This window comes from Oncorhynchus nerka, linkage group LG18 (genome assembly GCF_034236695.1).
Source record: "Oncorhynchus nerka isolate Pitt River linkage group LG18, Oner_Uvic_2.0, whole genome shotgun sequence".
Classification (NCBI taxonomy): Eukaryota; Metazoa; Chordata; class Actinopteri; order Salmoniformes; family Salmonidae; genus Oncorhynchus; species Oncorhynchus nerka.
In genome coordinates, this window is record NC_088413.1 from 71,553,620 (window position 1) to 71,579,590 (window position 25,971).

General features: G+C 43.1%; 1 protein-coding gene across 2 annotated transcripts in view; it reads right to left on the bottom strand.

Moving 5' to 3' along the window:
* The window catches only part of LOC115146408 (gamma-aminobutyric acid receptor subunit rho-1-like), a 37,529-nt gene extending 12,063 nt beyond the window's left edge, over window positions 1–25,466 (bottom strand). Inside the window, exons 1-3 of one of the 2 annotated variants that reach the window (XM_029688456.2) lie at window positions 25,219–25,466; window positions 7,308–7,364; window positions 6,971–7,077 (exon numbers count right to left, since the gene is read on the bottom strand). In XM_029688456.2, the coding sequence (XP_029544316.1) occupies window positions 6,971–7,077; window positions 7,308–7,342 (142 nt within the window). In that variant the 5' untranslated portion in view covers window positions 7,343–7,364; window positions 25,219–25,466. Of the gene's footprint in view, window positions 1–6,970; window positions 7,078–7,307; window positions 7,365–11,894; window positions 12,802–25,218 lie in introns of those variants that run through there. The other variant, XM_029688455.2, reaches the window with a different exon arrangement.
* Between the last annotated feature and the right edge of the window lie 505 nt (window positions 25,467–25,971).

The following is a 25,971-nucleotide window of genomic DNA, read 5'->3' on the forward strand; positions in this document are numbered from 1 at the left end:
TTGCACCCTCGACAACCACTGATTATTATTATTTGACCCTGCTGGTCATCTATGAACATTTGAACATCTTGGTCATGTTCTGTTATAGTCTCCACCCGGCCACCCCTATTAGCCTGGTTCCTCTCTAGATTTCTTCCTAGGTTCTGGCCTTTCTAGGGAGTTTTTCCTAGTCACCGTGCTTCTACATCTGCATTGCTTGCTGTTTGGGGTTTTAGGCTGGGTTTCTGTACAGCACTTTGAGATATCAGCTGATGTAAGAAGGGCTTTAAAAATAAATGTGATTTGTCCTATAAGGAGCATTGTAGGTAAATCTGATGGCCGAATGGTAAAGAACATCTAGCCGCTCAAGAGCAACCACACCTGGCAATCTATAAATTATGTCTCCGTAATCTAACATGGGTAGGATGGTTGTCTGAATCAGGGTTAGTTTGGCAGCTGGGGTGAAAGAGGAGTGATTACGAAAGAGGAAACCAAGTCTAGATTTAACTTTAGCCTGCAGCTTTGATATGCGCTGAGAGAAGGACAGCGTACCATCTAGCCATACTCCAAAGTACTTGTATGAGGTGACTACCTCAAGCTCTAAGCCCTCAGAGGTAGTAATCACACCTGTGGGGAGAGGGGCATTCTTCTTACCAAACCACATGACCTTTGTTTTGGAGGTGTTCAGAACAAGATTAAGCGTAGAGAAAACTTGTTGGACACTAAGAAAGCTTTGTTGTAGAGCATTTAACACAAAATACAGGGAGGGGCCAGCTGAGTATAAGACTATATCATCTGCATATAAATGGACCACCACTCCCCCCCCACCACCACTCCCACCACCACTTTGCGCTGTGGACCTTGAACAGAATGTTACTGGCAGAACGGGTGTTGTATGTGGAGGATGAGGGCTGCAGTAGATATCTCAGATAAGGGGGAGTGAAGTCTAAGAGAGTTTTATATACAAGCATCAACCAGTGGGTCTTGCGACAGGTATACAGAGATGACCAGTTTACAGAGGAGTATAGAGTGCAGTGATGTGTCCTATAAGGAGCATTGAAGGCAAATCTGATGGCTGAATGGTAAAGAACATCTAGTCGCTCGAGAGCACCCTTACCTGCCGATCTATAAATTATGTCTCCGTAATCTAGCATTGGTAGGATGGTCATCTGAATTAGGGTTAGTTTGGCAGCTAGGGTGAAAGAGGAGCGATTACGAAAGAGGAAACCAAGTCTAGATTTAACTTTAGCCTGCAGCTTTGATATGTGCTGAGAGAAGGACAGCGTACCATCTAGCCATACTCCGAAGTACTTGTATGAGGTGACTACCTCAAGCTCTAAGCCCTCGGAAGTAGTAATCACACCTGTGGGGAGAAGGGCATTCTTCTTACCAAACCACATGACCTTTGTTTTTGGAGGTGTTCAGAACAAGGTTAAGGGTAGAGAAAGCTTGGACACTAAGAAAGCTTTGTTGTAGAGCATTTAACACAAAATCCGGGGAGGGGCCAGCTGAGTATAAGACTGTATCATCTGCATATAAATGGATGCGAGAGCTTCCTACTTCCTGAGCTATGTTGCTGATGTAAAGTGTGAAAAGCGTGAGGCCTAAGATTGAGCCTTGGGGTACTCCCAATGACTGCTATGCTAACACAGACTGGAATATGTTCTGGGATTCTTCCGATGGCATTGAGGAGTACATCACATTAGTCACTGGCTTTATCAATAAGTGCATTGAGGATGTCATCCCCACAGTGACTATACATACATACCCCAACCAGAAGCCATGGATTATAGGCAACATTCGCACTGATCTTACGGGTAGAGCTGCCGCTTTCAAGGAGCGGGACTCTAACCAGGAAGCTGATAATAAATCCCGCTATGCCCTCCGATGAACCATCAAAACAGGCAAAGCGTCAATACAGGACTAAGGTTAAATCATACTACACCGGCTCCGACGCTCGCCGGCTGTGGCAGGGCTTGCAAACTACTAGACTACAAAGGGAAGCACTACTTCTCCCTGTCTGAGTCTGTAATACCAACAGGTTTCAAGCAGACCACCATAGTCCCTGTGCCCAAGAACAATAAAGTAACCTCCCTAAATGACTACTGACCCGTAGCACTCACGTCTGTAGCCATGAAATGCTTTGAAAGGCTGGTCATGGCTCACATCAACACCATTATCCCAGAAACCCTGGACACACTCCAATTTGCATACCGCACCAACAGATCTACAGATGATGCAATCTATATTGCACTTCACACTGCCCTTTCCCACCTGGACAAAAGAAACACCTATATAAGAATGCTATTCATTGACCACAGCTCAGCGTTCAACACCATAGTGCCCTCACAGCTCATCACTAAGCTATGGACCCTGGGACTAAACACCCCCCTCTGCAACTGGATCCTTGACTTCCTGACTGACCGCCCCCAGGTGGTAAGGGTAGGAAACAACACATCCGCCACGCTGATCCTCAACACGGGGTCTCCTCAGGGGTGCGTGCTCAGTCCCCTCCTGTACTCCCTGTTCACTCATGACTGCACAGCCAGGCACGACTCCAACACCATCATTAAGTTTGCTGATCACCGACAACAACGAGACAGCCTATAGGGAGGAGGTCAGAGACCTGACTGTGTGGTGCAAGGAGAACAACCTCTCCCTCAACGTGATCAAGGCAAAGCAGATGATTGTGGACTACAGGAAAAGGAGGACTGAGCACGCCCCGATTCTCATTGACAGGGCTGTAATAGAGCAGGTTGAGAGCTTCAAGTTCCTTGGCTTCCACATCACCAAGACACTAACATGGTCCAAGCACACCAAGACAGTCATGAAGAGGGCACGACAAAACCTATTCCCCCTCAGGAGACGGAAAAGATTTGGCAATATTTTACAGTTGCAATCCTGACGGGTTGCATCACTGCCTGATATGGAAACTGCTCGTTCTCCGACCCCAAGGCACTACAGAAGGTAGTAAATCACTGGGGCCAAGCTTCCTGCCATCCAGGACCTCTATACCAGGCGGTGTCAGCCATCCTAGTCATGGACTGTTCTCTCTGCTACCGCACGGCAAGCGGAGCTCCAAGTCAAGATCCAAGAGGCTTCTATACAGCTTCTACCCCCAAGCCATAAGACTACCCAGAGTATTTGCATCCCCCCCCCCACGCTGCTGCTACTCTCTGATATTATCTATGCACAGCCACTTTAATAACTCTACCTACATGTGCATAATTACCTCAATTACTTCGACACCGGTGCCCCCCACACATTGACACATTGACTCTGTACCAGTACCCCCTGTATATAGCCCCGCTATTGTTATTTACTGCTGCTCTTTAATTATTTGTTATTCTTATCTCTTACCATTTTAGGGATCTATGGAGTGCTTGGACCATGTTAGTTTGTTGGTGATGTGGACACCAAGGAACTTTAAACTGCATTGTTGGTTAAGGGCTTGTAAGTAAGCATTTCACTATAAGGTTCGGCGCATGTGACAAATAACATTTGATTTGATTTGGTGACAGGCAGTGGCTAAGACAGCAGATTTTCTGAGTTGATACACTGCACTCTTTGAGAGAGGTAATTATCAAACCAGGCCAAAGACCCCTTAGAGACACCAATACTCCTTAGCCGGCCCACAAGAATGGAATGGTCTACCGTATCAAAAGCATTGGCCAAGTGCTTCAATAACCATTGATTCTATCACAAATAACGTCATGTATTGTGACTATACTATGTGTAATACAATATACAGTAGTTTCATTCAGTCAGTGTAAGCCTAATGCAAAAATTACACTACAATAAATTCCGCGCTGCATTGTCAGCCAATAAACTGGATTTGCTTGTGCCATGACGGGCTGGATTGTATTTTTTAAAAACTATTTTAACCTTCACTCTCCATCATCCGCCTTAGTACAGGAACACAATTAGGTCACAATGGATCACAGTTGTTGCAGTCGCAAACATCTGGAGGCCTTTCCAATCTCTTTCCTAGATCTATTTTCTTTCTTAATAGGATACATTTTAAAGGAGGCCCAGACGGGTCATTCATAGTGTGATGTTTTTTAGACTCAGATTGCATTTACAGCTGTTTATTTTTATGTATTCATAAAACAAGACATATTTGGCCCTTGTTCTAGTTCATGAATATCACATGCATTCTACAGCAATGCACATTTTGTTTGATCCATGAGCTTGTGTGGGTGCTCTGAAACACATTTTGTCATTTGGCCTCGAATATTATTGTATCTCCATGTTTGAACTAAGAAGGTCATCCTAAAGGTATTATGGATTGCCAACATGTAAATAACTCAAAAAGTACATTTAACCTTAACATTAGACCACTGGGCACACATTAGTTGAATCAACGTTGTTTCAATGTAATTTGTCAACGTATTGTGATGTGGAATCAACATGGAAACTACATTGGATTGCAGAAAAGCAATCAACCAGTACTGATTTCGTCTCATTTCAATCAGCATTGTAAACATTGAAATTAGGGTAGAACTTGTACTTAAATACATTGACTTAACCGGACTGACAGGTTGTTACATCAATCTAATTTCAACATAATCATCATGCATAAGTAGAAACATTTAAAAAACATTTTTTTTTATCCTGTATTTAATATACTGTATATTTAAACTATTTTGAATTTCATATTTGATTAGACATGTTGTATGTTATTTAACCGTGTTTCAATGATGATAGTAAAATGGTACGTCATGCCATCAACCTAAATAAAGACGTATATTGAAAAAATTTCAAACCACAGTCCAACGCTTCCTGCCTGAACAATGACAATTCAATATCCAGTTAGACTACAAAATAATGATTAATGTTGTTGGATTCACACCTCCATATCAAACAAAAATCTAAGTTAAAGAATAGCACTAAATCAAATTAAACTTTATATGCACTTCAAATAAAGTTTGATTTGATTTAGTCCTATTCTTCAACTTAGATTTTTGGTTGAGATGGAGACATGAATCCAACATGTGAATAACTTGTAGACAATATCCTAAGGTAAACATTTTCATATTTTGATACGGTAAACAATTCATATTATGAATTCATCCTATTTATAGGGCTAATGGTAACTAGGATCCAATCAACCATGGATGAATGATAATATACAGTACCTAACTACACGTTGAAATGATGGTGTCCTCTGTTGGGCAAATCAGATTTCAATGTAGCCTACATAAACCCAACCGCACTCCAAATTTACTTTCACATACAGCTTGTGAAGTAAGAAAAGTTAGAAGAGTTACTTTCAACTATTCAATGTGATTTACGCGAATGAGTATGGAAGCTGATGTATCTAGTGTGTTGACGAGATAGCTTGGCAGAAATGTTCACAGCTTACTTCCAAAGCCAAGCAGGGTATGTAGAGGTAGGTATCTGGAATATGATTTGTTCTCACCGAAGTGCATTACCACTCATATACCAGTAGGAGTCACTGTTCAGGCAGTAATTTTGGCTTCATATTTTATTTCAAAAGGGGGATACCTAGTCAGTTGTACAACTGAATGCATTCAACTGAAGTGTGTCTTCCGTGTCTTCGGGCACCGAGGGAACAGTGGGTTAACTGCCGTGCCCGGGGGCAGAAAAACAGATTTTTACCTTGTCAGCTCGGAGATGCGATTCAGCATATATACCTCTTTATTTAGGTTGATGACATTACGTTGAAACAATTACGTTGATTCAAACATTATTTTACTATCAACATTGAAACAAGGTAAAATCAACTATGTCTAATCAAATATAAAATGTTACATAAGTTCAACCCCGCAATATACATAGAGTATACCCCCCATGAAAAACCCAGCAGCGTTGCAGTTCTTGACACAAACTGGTGCATCTGGCAACTACAACCATACCCTGTTTGAAGGCACTTACATTTTGTGTCTCGCCCATTCACCCTCTGAATGGCATACATACACAATCCATGTCTCAACTGTCTCAACTGTCTCAAGGCTTTAAAATGATTCTTTAACTGTCTCCTCCCCTTCATCTACACTGATTGAAATGGATTTAACAATTGACGTCAATAAGGGATCATAGCTTTCACCTGGATTCAACTGGTCAGTCTATGTCATGGAAAGAGCATGTTTTGTATAATCAGTGTATATTGAATATAGGATGAAAAGATTTTGAACGTTTCCATGTGAAATTTCAACAAATGCATAGATCCAATTATTATGTTGAAATTACAAAAGATTTATGTAAATCAATGTATTTACATTTTAGTTTTACCCTAATTTCAATGTTTAAAACGCTGGTTGAAATTAAATGAAAACAGAACTGGTTGATTACTTTTAAAAATCCAATGTATTTTTCACACTGGTTCCACATCAAAATATGTTGACAAATTATGTTGAAACAACTTTGATTCAACCAGTGTGTGCCCAGTGGGATATGTCCTGTAATCCCACAACAGTAAATCCCCTGTACGATGACCATGAAACCACAAACACTCTGTCAACATCCGTGTTAAAAGAAAGAGTACAAATATAGGATCTTCATTTGAGACAGTTTGCTACAGCAGGAAAATAGTCCTGCAGCAACAGGAAATGTGAATTATTATGTGGTTTATAATGAATGGACATTTTTTGTAGGGGTTCATGAAAATTCTTAGCAACAAAAGAGTGATCAAATTAAGATCCAACATCTGTACTAGCATGACAATATACAGCTTGCCATGTTATTGGTGTCATTAGGGCTTCTAGAGGGCTGAGCTGATAAGACCATTGGATAGATTGTCTGAGCCTGTTTAAAGGAAAAAATGAGTTTGTGTTGGTGCTCTAAGCAACATCAAAACAGCAAACACAACTAAAGGGAGTCAAAAAAACATTTGTGCATTACCATCAAAGTCATTCGTGTTGATGCAGGGTAGGTACAAAACTTATGCGGAGCATGTTTTTCACATACTAAATCTGATGATTTTACTAGGTAGAAATATACACATTATATGACTCCTGTAAAGTCTTACCTCCAAATGCTGGTCTCATGGTAAAGTCATGGTCATCTATTCTTAAGAGCTGCTCAGATTTTGTCATGGGAGATTTTGTCATGTCTGGACCTCGTTTTAGGATTGGGCTGTAGTGAGGAAAAGAGGTTGTCTTTTTAGGGTTAGGCTGTAAGTTGAAGATCTTTTTTTTCAATGGGCAAAGACATGTTGTACACTGTCATGTACGGTAGCATTTTACAATATCAGCTTTGATATATTTACAATATCAAATGTATTGATAAAACCTTTCCTGTCATGCTTCAAGTTGGCAAACCACTTTTGCAGATCAGTGTTTTGTACAATGACATTGAACTCTAACCTTGCGGTCTTGCTGTGAGCTCCTCCATCATCCATTCTTGATGTTTCTCTCCTGGATCTGTTGATGAAAAATATTTGAACACATCAATCAACAGCTAGTAAACTATACATATCTATATACACATCAATGACACAATACATAGCTATATACAGTACACATTATTACACGATACATCAAAAGAAAACATAAAACACGAAGAGAAAAACACAATCATGTGAAAAAACAAACACATTCTTTAATAAAAAGGCCCTGTAACGTTGTAAATTGTTTTTAGGAAAGGAATAGTGACATTAACCTGGGCATAGTGAAAAGATCACAAAATGATTTCAAACAGCTTCTGGTCAAAATGGCAAGATGAACTCCAGTATAGGTGATAGATATACAATAAATGACACAGGAGTGGCTCAGTTGGTAGTGCATGGCACTTGCAATGCCAGAGTTGAGGATTCAAATCCCACAAGGGGCCAGTATGAATTCAAATGCATGCACTCACTACTGTACATTGCTCTGCATAACAGCATCGGCATAAGTATAAAGTAACCTTGTAATGATAACCTTTAATCTAACTGAGACCATTGTCAGGCTGAAATACAAAGCAAGTTTTGTGCAGTTTAGCAACAACAACAAATAAATAATTAAAAGAAGCAACAACCAGTGTAAGACAGTAGAAATGGTTATCATTATCATGTTTTTTTATAAAGCAGAAATGTGTCTTTTACTCTCAACTTGACTCAAGGAGCCAAATCAGGCTGATTCGTTGCCATTTTCATTCCCAAAACACAAGGACATGAGGGCATTCAGAAAAACAATATTTCAAGAGAACGTCTCTTGTCAACGCTCAAAGGGATCCTACATCTGAACGCTTTGATAGCGTTATCCAGGTCACGGCAGAAACATAAAAAATAATTTAAAAAATAGATTTTCCCCTAAAAACCCTCAACTGGATTAATGGGTGGCCTGCGGGCGAGTGCATGCTGTGACAGTGCCCCACAGGCGTGCATGGAGAGAGGAGAACAGCAGACAGCAATATTATCTACCGTGACAATCAGACAGAGAGCAAGAGAGAGCGCTGCTGGGCGCTAACCGGTGTGGGCTGATGGGTAATGGGTGATATTCCTCTCTGTCCTCCCCAGCAGCTGGTTGATAATCCGCTTGGCACAAATGTCTCTCCAATCCCCTCCAAGGGCCAGAGTCTAGAAAAGTCTGTCTGTGTGTGTATGCATGTGTGTGTGTGTGTCTATCTGCAGAACACTGCCTTGGGGCTTCCTAAAGCTTTGCTGTTGCTATACAGTTGTCTGCCTTTTCTGGCCTAACAGAGTCAACAACAGGGTCATTAATCAACTCCTGTTAAGTGCACATAACAAGGAAGAGCTCAGTTGAAAGTGCATCGCAGTTCACTGGTGCCAATTTAAACCAATTATTTTTTTAATTGCTCTGTCCGGATATCGGTTTGCTCCAGTTCCGTGACTGGATTCACAGCAGTCCAGTCATAACCAAACGTTGCGTTTCTCAGAAGCTGATTGTACTACTGACTGTTGTTGTCATTTTCATGCCATTCAAGAGGACAGAGAATGCTTTTCATATGAACTTTAGAGAAACAACTGTGGGGTGAGAAGTCGGGTTTAGTTTCCCATCAGTGTCTGTTAAGCTAAGACTGTCTGATACTGCTTTCATGTACTGTGTTCTCCTGTTGTTTTTTGAAGAGAGAAAAAAAAACACATGTTCAAGTCCGTCGCCCTATATGTTTATGGGGCCTGTTTCAAGTTATGTGTCGCTAACATTTTGGTTTCACTCACAGCAATATACTGTGTTCCAATGTTACAAAATGTGTGGCATCTGTTCATGACCATAACATTTCCAATCTACATGAGAGAAAAAGTAGTGATCTACAACAATATGTGTAACTTTGAAATAAAGGACTTAATTTTCCTTGAAAATATAATTGTGATTGAATATCTTAACACAATATTCTATTTTTATTACATTTTTTTGTTAAAGGAAAACCCACCTCAGTCTTCTCAAAACCTAACCCATTGGATAGAGGTTTATTTTTCATCAAAACAATGCAACAAATGTTAATGCCAAAGACACACCAGAATGGTGTTCCAAGAGGTGTTGAGTGTTCAAGTCTCAGTCCAGACTTAAATTTGCTTGAAAATCAGAGACAATGTTTAATTCTATTGGTGTCCATTAATGACTCCCAACCAAATTCAATGAGCGTAGGCAATTCTGACAAAAAACGATGGATATACAGTACATGAATGTTGCCCTAAGAGTTGTGCAAAGTTGGTAGAATCTTATTCGGAATTATTCACTGCTATAATGGCTACCAAAGGTGCTTCCACCAAATATTAACTCAGGGTTGAAGACATATGCAATCATTCAAGACCTCGTTGTTTTTTTTATTTTTAATACATTTTTAAAATGTTCTATAATTTCTTTCACTTTGAACATCTGGAGTAGGTTGTGTAGATTGGTAGAGCAACATCCAGTTTGAATTCCTTTTTAGAATACATTTTAAGACTGTGCAAGGGGTGTGTAGACTTTCACTAGCGATTGTAAGAATAGATCAAAGAGCCATGATCACGAGAGTGACATTGTGTCTAAAGGAGACATGGTTTGTGGGATTAGGAAATGAAAGCGCCTTTGGAATGCACTAAGTGGGTATAAATCACTCAAAGCTGATAGTAGTCCAAAGGCACCCTGCAGTTTGGATGGGAAAAATCATTATCATCTTCACTAGAGATTGACAGGTGCACAGTTCTGTAGGACTCGAGAGCTCTTACATTTTAGGAATATTTCATATTTTGCAGGTTATTATTGTTGTGTATAATAACGTGCATTTTAATGTGTAGGCCTATATGAATGTGTAGTTTGATGTATTTATTGTATGTGTACTGTGGTGCTATAGAGGGCTCATCTGAAAAAGAGACCTTGGTCTCAGCATTGACTCCCTGACAAAATAAAGGTTATCTAAAATAATATTAACATTTTTAATGAATCCGTAGGCAATATGGCCAGACAACATGTTATGGTATTTGCGATTAATTATATCTCGGCTAGAAAATGTACTGTCCTAAAGCTATAACATTGAGACAACATCGTCGGTCTTAAGGATCGTACTCTTTTTTTTAAATGTTCACCTAAAATGACTTACCCAAATCTAACTGCCTGTAGCTCAGGACCTGAAGCATATTATTAATACCATTTGAGACGAAACACTTTGAAACTTGTGGAAATTTTAAATTAATGTAGGAGAATATAACACATCTGGTAAAAGATAACACAAAGAAAAAAACATGCGCTTTTTTGTATTTTCATCTTTGAAATGCAAGAGAAAGGCCATAATGTATTATTGCAGTTTAGGCGCAATTTAGATTTTGGCCACTAGGTGGAAGCAGTGGGTGTGCAAAGTTTCAGATTGATCCAGTGAAGCATGGCAATACTGGACAGTATTTTGTATGAAGTCTGCCCAAATGTGTCGAATTGGTCAATTTATACATTTTCAAGTACATAACTATAGAGAACATACAAAAAGTCTACACATTCCCAGGAATGTCATACATGATGGATCATTAGCTTATACACAAACCATCACACATCTTGATGGCCGGGCGGCGTGGGTGTGGAGCTAGAGACAGCAGGGGTTCAAACTGGAGAACCCAGTTCCTACATTTGAACATAAAAATAGATTTTATCAAACAAAACTATGCTACATTTTATCTCTGGGACCCTCAGGATGACAAATCAGAGCAAGATTACTGAATGTAGTACATTATTTACCTTCAGAGTTGAATGTATCAAACCAATTGCCGTGTTAAAAGTGTTTTGTTGTTGTGCAATCTCCTCAAAATATATCATTGTATTTTTCCACTGTAATTGCTACTGTAAATCGGACCGTGCAGTTAAATTAAAAATAATTTAAGCTTTCTGCCCATATAAGACATGTCTATGTCCTGGAAAGTTTGCTGCTATTTACAACTGTCATATTAATCACATTAGCGCAACCGTCCCGGTATAGAGACATTGATCCTGTAGAGGTTAAAAGCAACCATTGTAGTAGTTTTGCCATTCATCTGTAACATACTGTATGTAATATACGGTATGCCTCATTGCCACTTAATCTATCAGTTCCACATAATTGGTTCTATGTGTTGTTAACTGTATGCATTCAAAGTATTGGTTGACCCTAGCCTGGTCCCAGGTCTGTTTGTGCGGTCTTGCCACCAGGCTAGGTTGAGGTAGGGCTCCATAAATATGCATCATAAACTGATCAGAATGATATTCATTCCATCCAATAGCGCCACATCCAGTCCAGCCACCCATGGAGCAACAGCCACAACATCCAACAATAGAACATTATTAGATACTGGAATATAGGCCCCCTCTCTAAATCCCCTTTCTGAATAAGTCTGAAATCACCTGGTGGGGGAGCAGAACAGGTGAGGACAACAGAACATTACCATCACCAATACAGATTCACATTTTAGCCCATGTCTAGATATAAAATGTCAATCAAAGGATAAATTCAATGCCATACATCCAGTCTATGTTCTGTATAGATCCTAGGATGGAATTTGCATTTACCTGCTCTGTTTGTAGGTCTCCAGCTTGTCACCTCTTTGATGAGCTGATCTCCCAGAAACCCCCATGAGGCAGACACAGAACAGCACCAACACAGTATCCACCTGCATGGTGCACATACCCCAGTAGACCACTCAAACTCCAGTCAAATTCCACACCCTACCAGGGCTAAAACCTCTCTTCGTGGGTCCTGGGACATTGTCTTCAGCAGAACAGCATCGGGGCCGGGGAAGAAGCAGCAGATCTGGCCTGACCAACAAACATCCCACGGTGCTTAATCTCCACAGTGGGCAAAAGCAATTTTGACTAAACCTATAAATCCCTGAGCATCAGATGGCACAGATTTGATCCCTCCAGTGGCGGATGTGGCTCATTCGCTCTGCCCTGTTGCTCTACTCTGCTCTGTACCGCCCAGACCAATTCTCATAATGATGCAGTGTGATCGTTTGGGAGGTAAATGGTGGGAGATAGATACAGGATCTGGTTCACACAGTCAGACACAGAGTCCCTGATGTGGAGGACTATAAAGTCCCTCAGCTGTGTGCCTATCACTGCTATTTTGCTGAGACACCTTCAAGGGCTGCTAAAATACGGCTTCAGCCTGAGTTTCACAAACATAGATATGTGGGATTAGCCTACATACACAAAGAGATTGGTCACTATTAGATAGGATTAACCTATTTCAACAAATAGTAGCCTTGATAATATGAATGAATCATATAGAGAGTATACTAGCCTATGCTGATGTCATCCATTCTTTTATAAAGACCGCATTCTTTCTGTGTTGTTGTTGATAATCAGCAGCACATCAATCCAGCCTTGTAAATAAAGTCATATTGAATGTTTGAAAGATCATGAATTTGGGATAGTTCCATGGGAGGTCAATTTGAGCATTGGTGTAAGGCATCTTTTATGTTTGATATTTTGTTGTATTCTTGGCAACCTATTTGAAGAGAACGGACAGCAATAGCAAAACAATCACATAGCTCATTACTCTGACTGATCCCAACATATGATGACTGCCTACTGTACAGTGGAAGCTGGTGGGAGGATCTATAGGAGGACGGGGTCATTGTTATGGCTGCAATAAAATTCATGGAACAGAGTCAAAAATGTGGTTTCCATATGTTTGATGTGTATGATACTGTTGCATTTACTCTATTCCAGCCATTACAATGAGCCTGTCCTCCTATAGTTCATCCCACCAGCCCCCACTGCTACTGTAAATTATCAATATAACATTAGAATGTTATCTGAAGACTGAAAATAATCAAACCAATTTCAACCATTTTACTGAGTTATTGTTCATATATGGAAATCAGTCAATTTAAGTAAATTCATTAGGCCCTAATCTATGGATTTCACAAGGCTGGGAATACAGATATGCACCTGTTGGTCACAAACACTGTAAAAAAAAAAGATAGGCACTTGGATCAGAAAACCAGTCAATTTCTGATGTGATCACCATTTGCCTCGTGCAGCACGACACATCTCCTTCGCATAGAGTTGATCAGGCTGTTGATTACGGCCTGTGGACTGTTGTCCCACTCCTCTTCAATGGCTGTGCAAAGTTGCTGGATATTGGAGGGAACTGAAACACGCTGTAGTACACTTCCGGGTTGGAGCGAGCGGTCGCATCCGCACTCGGTCCGCAGGTATTATTACATTTCATTACATTTCATTATAGTACAACGGTTTGATTTGTCTAATCTTAGCAATTTCTTCTTAGCTAGCTACATAGCCGTCTTTGTATCATAGATAATTGCGTAATTATCGTATTTCGTCGTCCTAACGCAGTCTACACTGCTATCTGCCCTGCAGCTAGCCAGCTAGCTAACGTCCACCGTCTACCGATTAGCAGCACAACTATTACACTCAACTGAACGACTTGATTAGTGTAGTGTTAGCTAGCTACATAGTTGTCTCTGCTGTCTTCGTATCCAAGATAATTGTGTAGTTTAGAGTGTGTAGTTTTAGAGTGATTATCTTAATTTACCGAGGTTAGCTAGCCAGCTATTTGTCGTCCTTAACGTAGGAGACACTGCTAGCTAGCCAACAGCTAGCCAACGTCTACCGAACAGAACTTCCGCACTCAACAACCTGGTCGCATTTCGCTTCGCTCCACAGGTAGTATCACATTTTTCATTTAATTTCATTACAGTACAACGGCTTGATTTGTTTGATCGTAGCTAGCTACATAGCTAGCTACATAGCCATCTTTGTATCAAAGATAATTGTGTAGTCTAGAGCGATTTCCTAGATTAGCTAGCCAGCTAGTCGTTCTTTTAACGTAACGTAATCAACACTGCTAGCTAGCCAGCTAGCCCCGAATAGCAGCACAGTAGAAACTATTACACTCAACGGAACGACTTGATTAGTGTAGTGTCAACAACGCAGCCACTGCCAGCTAGCCTACATAGTCAACAACGCAGCCTCTGCCAGCTAGCCTACTTCAGCAGTACTGTATCATTTTAATCATTTTAGTCAATAAGATTCTTGCTACGTAAGCTTAACTTTCTGAACACTCGAGACGTGTAGTCCACTTGTCATTCCAATCTCCTTTGCATTAGCGTAGCCTCTTGTGTAGCCTGTCAACTATGTGTCTGTCTATCCCTGTTCTCTCCTCTCTGCACAGACCATACAAACGCTCCACACCGCGTGGCCGCGGCCACCCTAATCTGGTGGTCCCAGCGCGCACGACCCACGTGGAGTTCCAGGTCTCCGGTAGCCTCTGGAACTGCCGATCTGCGGCCAACAAGGCAGAGTTCATCTCAGCCTATGCCTCCCTCCAGTCCCTCGACTTCTTGGCACTGACGGAAACATGGATCACCACAGACAACACTGCTACTCCTACTGCTCTCTCTTAGTCTACCCACGTGTTCTCGCACACCCCGAGAGCTTCTGGTCAGCGGGGTGGTGGCACCGGGATCCTCATCTCTCCCAAGTGGTCATTCTCTCTTTCTCCCCTTACCCATCTGTCTATCGCCTCCTTTGAATTCCATGCTGTCACAGTTACCAGCCCTTTCAAGCTTAACATCCTTATCATTTATCGCCCTCCAGGTTCCCTCGGAGAGTTCATCAATGAGCTTGATGCCTTGATAAGCTCCTTTCCTGAGGACGGCTCAACTCTCACAGTTCTGGGCGACTTTAACCTCCCCACGTCTACCTTTGACTCATTCCTCTCTGCCTCCTTCTTTCCACTCCTCTCCTCTTTTGACCTCACCCTCTCACCTTCCCCCTACTCACAAGGCAGGAAATACGCTCGACCTCATCTTTACTAGATGCTGTTCTTCCACTAACCTCATTGCAACTCCCCTCCAAGTCTCCGACCACTACCTTGTATCCTTTTCCCTCTCGCTCTCATCCAACACTTCCCACACTGCCCCTACTCGGATGGTATCGCGCCGTCCCAACCTTCGCTCTCTCTCCCCCGCTACTCTCTCCTCTTCCATCCTATCATCTCTTCCCTCTGCTCAAACCTTCTCCAACCTATCTCCTGATTCTGCCTCCTCAACCCTCCTCTCCTCCCTTTCTGCATCCTTTGACTCTCTATGTCCCCTATCCTCCAGGCCGGCTCGGTCCTCCCCTCCCGCTCCGTGGCTCGACGACTCATTGCGAGCTCACAGAACAGGGCTCCGGGCAGCCGAGCGGAAATGGAGGAAAACTCGCCTCCCTGCGGACCTGGCATCCTTTCACTCCCTCCTCTCTACATTTTCCTCTTCTCTCTCTGCTGCTAAAGCCACTTTCTACCACTAAATTCCAAGCATCTGCCTCTAACCCTAGGAAGCTCTTTGCCACCTTCTCCTCCCTCCTGAATCCTCCTCCCCCTCCCCCCCTCCTCCCTCTCTGCAGATGACTTCGTCAACCATTTTGAAAAGAAGGTCGACGACATCCGATCCTCGTTTGCTAAGTCAAACGACACCGCTGGTTCTGCTCACACTGCCCTACCCTGTGCTCTGACCTCTTTCTCCCCTCTCTCTCCAGATGAAATCTCGCGTCTTGTGACGGCCGGCCGCCCAACAACCTGCCCGCTTGACCCTATCCCCTCCTCTCTTCTCCAGACCATTTCCGGAGACCTTCTCCCTTACCTCACCTCGCTCATCAACTCATCCCTGACCGCTGGCTACGTCCCTTCCGTCTTCAAGAGAGCGAGAGTTGCACCCCTTCTGAAAAAACCTACACTCGATCCCTCCGATGTCAACAACTACAGACCAGTATCCCTTCTTTCTTTTCTCTCCAAAACTCTTGAACGTGCCGTCCTTGGCCAGCTCTCCCGCTATCTCTCTCAGAATGACCTTCTTGATCCAAATCAGTCAGGTTTCAAGACTAGTCATTCAACTGAGACTGCTCTTCTCTGTATCACGGAGGCGCTCCGCACTGCTAAAGCTAACTCCCTCTCCTCTGCTCTCATCCTTCTAGACCTATCGGCTGCCTTCGATACTGTGAACCATCAGATCCTCCTCTCCACCCTCTCCGAGTTGGGCATCTCCCGGCGCGGCCCACGCTTGGATTGCGTCCTACCTGACAGGTCGCTCCTACCAGGTGGCGTGGCGAGAATCCGTCTCCACACCACGTGCTCTCACCACTGGTGTCCCCCAGGGCTCTGTTCTTGGCCCTCTCCTATTCTCGCTATACACCAAGTCACTTGGCTCTGTCATAACCTCACATGGTCTCTCCTATCATTGCTATGCAGACGACACACAATTAATCTTCTCCTTTCCCCCTTCTGATGACCAGGTGGCGAATCGCATCTCTGCATGTCTGGCAGACATATCAGTGTGGATGACGGATCACCACCTCAAGCTGAACCTCGGCAAGACGGAGCTGCTCTTCCTCCCGGGGAAGGACTGCCCGTTCCATGATCTCGCCATCACGGTTGACAACTCCATTGTGTCCTCCTCCCAGAGCGCTAAGAACCTTGGCGTGATCCTGGACAACACCCTGTCGTTCTCAACTAACATCAAGGCGGTGGCCCGTTCCTGTAGGTTCATGCTCTACAACATCCGCAGAGTACGACCCTGCCTCACACAGGAAGCGGCGCAGGTCCTAATCCAGGCACTTGTCATCTCCCGTCTGGATTACTGCAACTCGCTGTTGGCTGGGCTCCCTGCCTGTGCCATTAAACCCCTACAACTCATCCAGAACGCCGCAGCCCGTCTGGTGTTCAACCTTCCCAAGTTCTCTCACGTCAACCCGCTCCTCCGCTCTCTCCACTGGCTTCCAGTTGAAGCTCGCATCCGCTACAAGACCATGGTGCTTGCCTACGGAGCTGTGAGGGGAACGGCACCTCAGTACCTCCAGGCTCTGATCAGGCCCTACACCCAAACAAGGGCACTGCGTTCATCCACCTCTGGCCTGCTCGCCTCCCTACCACTGAGGAAGTACAGTTCCCGCTCAGCCCAGTCAAAACCGTTCGCTGCTCTGGCCCCCCAATGGTGGAACAAACTCCCTCACGACGCCAGGACAGCGGAGTCAATCACCACCTTCCGGAGACACCTGAAACCCCACCTCTTTAAGGAATACCTAGGATAGGATAAAGTAATCCCTCTCACCCCCCCCCCCCCCTTAAAAGATTTAGATGCACTACTGGATGTCATAAGGTGAATGCACCAATTTGTAAGTCGCTCTGGATAAGAGCGTCTGCTAAATGACTTAAATGTAAAAATGTAAATGTAACGTTGATCCAGAGCATCCCAAACATGCTCAATTTCACCATATGTGCCCAAGAAAGGGAAATTAACTGAACTGAATGACTACCGATCAGTAGCACTCACTTCAGTCATCATGAAGCGCTTTGAGAGGCTAGGGAAAGACCATATTACTTCCTCACTCCCGACACACACAACCATTTCCAATTCTGTACCGACCTGTCAGATCCACGGATGACGCAATCACCATTGCACTGCACACTACCCTTACCCACAAAAGGAATGTGAGGATTCTGTTCATCGACTACAGCTCGGCCTTCAATACCATAGTGCTCTATGAGCCCATTACAAAGCCCACGGTCCAGGGTCTGAACTCCTCACTATGCAACTGGGTCATGGACTTCCTGACAGGCTGCCCAGAGGTGGTGAAGATAGGCAACATTAACTCCTCAACACTGATCCTCATCATGGGGGGCCACAAGGGTGTGTCCTCAGTCCTCTCATGTATTCCCTGTATACCAAAGGCAATCTCAATGCTGTGTGTTACAGGGAAGACATCCTCCTCCCTCATGTGGTACCCTTCCTGCAGGCTCATCCTGACATGACCCTCCAGCATGACAATGCCACCAGCCATACTGCTTGTTCTGTGCGTGATTTCCTGCAAGACAGGAATGTCAGTGTTCTGCCATGGCCAGCGAAGAGCCCGGATGTCAATCCCATTGAGCACGTCCGGGACCTGTTGGATCTGAGGGTGAGGGCTAAGGCCATTCCCCCCAGAAATGTCAGGGAACTTGCATGTGCCTTGGTGGAAGATTGGGGTAACATCTCACAGCAAGAACTGGTAAATCTGGTGCAGTCCATGTGGAGGAGTGCACTGCAGTACTTAATGCAGCTGGTGGCCACACCAGATACTGACTCTTACTTTTGAGTCAGTATGGGTCCCTTTGTTCGGGGACCCATTATTCCATTTCTGTTAGTCACATGTCTGTGGAACTTGTTCAGTGCATGTTTCAGTTGGTGAATCTTGTTATGTTAATGAAAATATTTACACATGTTAGATTAATGAAAATAAATTAATTAATTAAATTAAGTTGACAGCGAGAGGACTTTATATCTATCTATCAACCAATATGTCAGTGTTGAGTTCTCAACTTGGCCTCCAGCTTAAACATTATTAGTTGACATGAATCCTACTTACAGGGGGGGACCATCACTACATCTGTTCCTCTACTGAATACATTGCTATTGATTATTGCATTGTTGATTGCAAGTGAGTCATTTCACTGTACTTCTGCATGTGACATGAAAACTTGAAACTTCTAGTTAGACTAGACCACATGCATGTCTTAGTATGACTGGCCTCAAACTCATAGGTTAGACACAGCAGCTGTGGGAAGAGACTACGTGACCACTGACATGCACTTGCTGCACTTTCTATAAAGTATAGTGCCTTGCAAAAGCCCCTTGGCGTTTTTTCTAATTTGTTGCATTGCAACCTGTAATTGAAATGGATTTTTATTTGGATTTCATGTAATGGACAGACACAACACAGTCCAAATTGGTGAAGGGAAAAAAAACAACACTTGTTTCAAAGAATTCTGAAAAATAAAACATGGAAAAGTGGCGTGTGCATATTTATTCACCCCCTTTGCAATGAAGCCCCTAAATAAGATCTGGCACAACCAATTACCTTCAGAAGTCACATAATTAGTTAAATAAAGTCCACCTGTGTGCAATCTAAGTGTCACATGATCTGTCACACGATCTCAGTAAATATACACCTGTTCTGAAAGGCCCTAGAGTCTGCAACACCACTAAGCAAGGGGTACCACCAAGCACCCGGCACCATGAAGACCAAGGAGCTCTCCAAACAGGCCAGGAACAAAGTTGTGGAGAAGTACAGATCAGTGTTGGGTTATAAAAAAATATCAGAAACTCTAACATCCCATAGAGCATCATTAAATCCATTATTAAAAAATGGAAAGAATATGGCACTACAACAAACCTGCCAAGAGAGGGCCGCCCACAAAAACTCACAGACCGGGCAAGGAGGGCATTAATCAGAGAGGCAACAATGAGACCAAAGAAAAGCCTGAAGGACTGCAAAGTTCCACAGCGGAGATTGGAGTATCTGTCCATAGTACCACTTTAAGCTGTACACTCCACAGAGCTGGGCTTTACGGAAGAGTGGCCAGAAAAACGCCATTGCTTAAAGAAAAAAATAAGCAAACACGTTTGGTGTTCGCCAAAAGGCATGTGGGAGACTCCCCAAACATATGGAAGAAGGTACTCTGGTCAGATGAGACTAAAATTGAGCATTTTGGACATTAAGGAAAATGGTATGTCTGGCGCAAACCCAACACCTCTCATCTCCCTGAGAATACCATGCTGTGGGAATGTTTTTCAACAGCAGGGACTGGGAAACTGGTCAGAATTGAAGGAATGATGGATGGCGCTAAATACAGGGACATTCTTGAGGGAAACCTGTTTCAGTCTTCCAGAGATGTGAGACTGGGATGGAGGTTCACCTTCCAGCAGGAAAATGACCCTAAGCATACTGCTAAAGCAACACAAGTGGTTTAAGGGGAAACATTTAAATGTCTTGGAATGGCCTAGTCAAAGCCCAGACCTCAATCCAATTGCAAATCTGTGGTATGATGAGGATTGCTGTACACCAGCGGAACCCATCCAACTTGAAGGAGCTGGAGCAGTTTTTCCTTGAAGAATGGGCAACAATCCCAGTGGCATGATGTGCCAAGGTTATAGACATTTAACATTTACATTTAAGTCATTTAGCAGACGCTCTTATCCAGAGCGACTTACAAATTGGTGCGTTCACCTTAAGACATCCAGTGGAACAGCCACTTTACAATAGTGCATCTAAATCTTTTAAGGGGGGTGAGAAGGATTACTTTATCCTATCCTAGGTATTCCTGAAAGAGGTGGGGTTTCAGGTGTCTCCGGAAGGTGGTGATTGACTCCGCTGTCCTGGCGTCGTGAGGGAGTTTGTTCCACCATTGGGGGGCCAGAGCAGCGAACAGTTTTGACTGGGCTGCGCGGGAACTGTACTTCCTCAGTGGTAGGGAGGCGAGCAGGCCAGAGGTGGATGAACGCAGTGCCCTTGTTTGGGTGTAGGGCCTGATCAGAGCCTGGAGGTACTGAGGTGCCGTTCCCCTCACAGCTCCGTAGGCAAGCACCATGGTCTTGTAGCGGATGCGAGCTTCAACTGGAAGCCAGTGGAGAGAGCGGAGGAGCGGGGTGACGTGAGAGAACTTGGGAAGGTTGAACACCAGACGGGCAGCGGCGTTCTGGATGAGTTGTAGGGGTTTAATGGCACAGGCAGGGAGCCCAGCCAACAGCGAGTTGCAGTAATCCAGACGGGAGATGACAAGTGCCTGGATTAGGACCTGCGCTGCTTCCTGTGTGAGGCAGGGTCGTACTCTGCGGATGTTGTAGAGCATGAACCTACAAGAACGGGCCACCGCCTTGATGTTAGTTGAGAACGACAGGGTGTTGTCCAGGATCACGCCAAGGTAGAGATATACCCCAAGAGACTTGTAGCTGTAATTTCTGCAAAAGGTGGCTCTACAAAGTACTGACTTTTTTGGGGGGGGGTGAATAGTTATGCACACTCAAGTTCTGTTTTCTTGTATTTCTTGTTTGTTTCACAATAAAAAAATATTTTGCATCTTCAAAGTGGTAGGCATGTTGTGTAAATCAAATGATACAAACCCCCCAACAATCTCTTTTAATTCCAGATTCTAAGGCAACAAAATAGGAAAAATGCCAAGGGGGTCAATACTTTCGCAAACACAGTATTTCAGAATGAAAGCATACTACATCTTTCTAACTGTGAAAAGGTTTGTGTGGGTTTTCAAAAATGTCCCCTCCCATAATAGTGTTGTTGGCAGCAGTGGCGCCACATTTGTTTTAGAGGTGGAGGGGGGACATAAGCTGGCATGTTTTTGGGAGGGGGGGAACTAGGGAGAAGAGATACAGCGGCTGTGGGAAGAGAATAGGGGGAACATGACAAAATGGAGTGATTTAATCATTTCTCAGCTTGACCATAAATTCAGTCAGTGAGCAAATGTTAGGAGGTTGCATGGAAAAAAGCCCAATGGCAAAAAGCAGTCCAAAAATAATGAGTATTATGTTCACTTAATATTTTTTTCTCTCCATTGAACACTTACAAAAACACACATCTTGCCATAGTGCTCCATTAAATCAAATGGTGTACACACTTTAAGATACAACCATTGTATCCTAACTACCATATCAGCACATGCTTCTTGGGTTGAATACCAAAGGCAAAGTTTTACAGCAGATAAGTGGATGATATGCTTCCTTTTCAACCAGTGAAATATTTTCAGTTTGCAAGGCGCCTGTCTCAGACCTGTGGTTTAGGTTTACTGGTTAGCAGACCATAGATAACAAGCGCTTTACGGAGAAACAAGAGTCTCATTACCAGATACCCAACCAATTGTTTCAACAATATCTGTTAAAAGCTTCTCATCATTTACTGATCTCTTTCTTGTATTTGTTGTCTTTATCATGGACCTTCCTGGACAGTTTTTTTTTCGACAATGCTTGATTAAAATTTCAGAGTCCTCTATAGAATAACTTTATTTTAATTTGTGCGTGTATGTGTGTGCGCATGTGTACATGTGTGTTTGTGAGAACCTGGTTGTTCTAGTGTGGACACTATATAAAAGCCCAGGGCATTAAGGGACAGGTGTTCTGTACCTGTAGGACGATGAGATGATTCTGATTCTTAGACCACCTCACAAACAGATATCAATGTATCCACATAGAGTTGAAAACAGGTGTCCCCCAAGGTTCCATTCTGGCTCCTGTAATTGCACCATTTATATACATGATCTGATGCTAATAATATTTGTCATATCAGTTAAAAAAAAAGCTATTAATGAGCCTGTTCACTTGCCAGGTCACTGGCCAGTAAGAGGCAGTGGTGCTGTTTACCTGCCAGGTTTCTGGCCAGTAGGAGGCGGTGTTGCTACAGGCAGCGGGGCTGTGAGAATGCAGAGAGGCTGCCCAGTAGGGGGCAGGATGACAGAGGAGCTAAACAGCTTTTTCTCAAGATTCGAGCACAATGACACTGAGATCTTATATAAGTCATTGAAACGTGTTAACCCTCACAAGGCTGCCAGCCCAGACGAAATCTCTACCCTTGCCTTCAGAGCATGTGCATAACAGCTGGCTGTTGGGAGTTCTGACATTTTTCATCTCTCCCTAGCTCGGTCCTCTATTCCCATCTGCTTCAAGATGTCAACTATCATCCCTATGCCCAATAAAGGGAAATTTACTGAACGACGACCGGTAGCACTCACTTCTGTCATCATGAAGCACTTTGAGAGGCTAGTCAAAGACCATATCACCTCCTCCCTCCCTGACACAATTCACCAACGACCTGACAGATCCATGGATGACACAGTCACCATTGCACTGCACACTACCCTTACCCACCTGGAAAAAAGGAATGTGAGGATTCTTTTCATCGACTACAGCTCGGCCTTCCATACCATAGTGCCCCATGAGCTCATTACAAAGCTCACGGCCCAGGGTCTGAACTCCTCCCTATGCAACTGGGTCATGGACTTCCTGACAGGCTGCCCAGAGGTGATGAAGATAGGCAACATGAACTCCTAAACACTGATCCTCATCACGGGGGGCCCACAAGGGTGGGCCCTTCTCATGGGAGAAGCCTTCTCAGTTTCTGATTTGAAATCGACACTGCTGTCTTCTGTAATGTTCAAACTTGTGTCCTTGTTACATTTGTTTTGTGTCAAGATGCCATTCAATATGGCTGATAGCTCCTATACACAGCATAAACAGAGGTTGCGTTTCATAAAAACCTATGCATGCTGCATGGACAGGTTTTATACATTTCAAACAGGACATGTAAATACCCTCACGAATGCATGGAAGCGGATCTGATTTGGATTTGACACCATCTTTTGTGAAGGGGCCTTTTTCGAACATTTGCTAAAAACCTGTATGCTACCCAGCCAGCATAGATGTTATCTGCACATGAGATAATATTGCATATTGATGCAGTCCTCTCCTGTATTCCCTGTATACCAAAGACTGCATGGCCTTACACAGTTCCAAATGCATCAAGTTGGCTGACGACACAACAATAGTAGGCCTGATCGCCAACAACAACGAGGCTGCCTACTTCTTCTCTGTAGGCTGTCTGACGGCGTGGTGCAAGGTAAACAACTTCTCCATCAATGTTAGCAAAACAAAGGAGCCGATTGTGGACTTCTGGAGGAACCAGGCTGAAATCTCCTCCATTCTCATCAATGGGGCTGCCGTGGAGACGGTGAAGAACTTCAAATTCCTCGGCATACACATCTCAGAGAAGCTGAAATGGTCTTACTACACATTGACAGATTTTTCATCTAGTCAGGTCAGGAATTCAAACCAGCAACCTTTCGATTACTGGCCCAATGCTCTTAACCGCTAGACCGCCTGCCACCCCACTACTATTGTGAAAAATGTTAAATATATACTGAAAAAATATATAAACGCAACATGTAAAGTGTTTGTCATGTTTCATGAGCTGAAATAAAACATCTCAGACATATTCCATACACACGAAAAGCTTATTTCTCTCAAAGTTTTTGTATACATTTTTTTTTTACATCCTTGTTAGTGAGCATTTCTCCTTTGCCAAGAAAATCCATCCTTCTAACAGGTGTGGCATATCAAGAAGCTGATTAAACAGCATGATTATTATACAGGTGCACCTCGTGCTTGGGACAATAAACATCCGGTACAAAATGTGCAGTTTTGTCACACAGGGCTATGAATGCCTCTAACAAAGTTAACTACCAACACCGAAAGGAGGGAAAAAGGGCTACCTAAGTATGATTCTCAATCAGAGGCAACGATAGACAGCTGTCCCTGATTGAGAACCATATCCGGCCAAAAGATAGAAATAAAGATACAGACAACAAAACATAGACTGCCCACCTACATCACACCCTGACCTAACCAAATAGAGAAATAAAACGACTCTAAGGTCAGGGCATGACAGGCCCACCCATGGTTGCATACCTCCCCAGTCATGTGCAATCCATAGCCTAATGAATTTATTTTAATTGACTGATTTCCTTCTATGAACTATAACTCAGTAAAACCTTTTAAATTGTTGCATGTTGCCATTATATTTTTTAGTCAGTATATAGTTTTATATTGAGAATTTTCACATAGCTGCGGCATCCTCAGCACCCCTACTTCCCGCTGCTATAAAGCTGTTGTGTGCATCATACCATTAAACAATCAATTAATTGCAGTCATTCTTACACCATGAGATCAATTATCAGTTCTAAACATGTATTTTTATGTTCTATGCTCAATATCTATTTTCCTGCGCGAAATGATAGACAGTTGGTTGTCGGAGCACATCTCTGGTGCCGCTGAGTCGGAGGAGCGTGTATTACGCACTAGCATGTCAAACGATGATTAAAATGAACACGTCACTCAAACGATGATTAAAATGAATGAGTCACACAGAAAAACTAATCATGACAGTCGAGTCAGTAAACATAAACATACAATAACGAATCGTTCGCGAAGTGCACATCACTATCAGACAGATAATGGAATTAACCCAGAAGACGATCTCCCACACAAACAAGCAAAATATCACATGCCTTAACTGTCTTGGTGTGTAGCCTTAACAGTAAATTTCACCGTCGCTGGAACGTCTGCATCAGATGGGATTCAACTCATGGCATGCAGGCTACTTTCTCTTTCGCACTAGTGCTCTTCCTCTTCAACCACCCAGAAGCTGTCGAGTCATTCCTAGTTTGCGGTGCCGGAGGAGTAGTTGTTCCAAATCAAAATGGATTTGTCACATACACATGGTTAGCAGATGTTAATGCGAGAGTAGCGAAATGCTTGTGCTTCTAGTTCTGACAATGCAGTAATTAACCAACAAGTAATCTAACCTAACAATTTCACAACAACTACACAAGTGTAAAGTTTAAATGGTTAAAATTGTCACAGTGCAGGTGCATTTATACGGAGACTTGATTACACACAGGTGGATTGTATTTATCATCATTAGTCATTTAGGTCAACATTGGATCATTCAGAGATCCTCACTGAACTTCTGGAGAGAGTTTGATGCACTGAAAGTAAAGGGGCTGAATAATTTTGCACGCCCAATTTTTCAGTTTTTGATTTGTTAAAAAAGTTTGAAATATCCAATAAATGTCGTTCCACTTCATGATTGTGTCCCACTTGTTGTTGATTCTTCACAAAAAAAATACAGTTTTATATCTTTATGTTTGAAGCCTGAAATGTGGCAAAAGGTCGCAAAGTTCAAGGGGGCGAATACTTTCGCAAGGCACTGTAGGTTCGGGAAAAAGTACCTACTAAATATTATTGAATTCAAATGATCT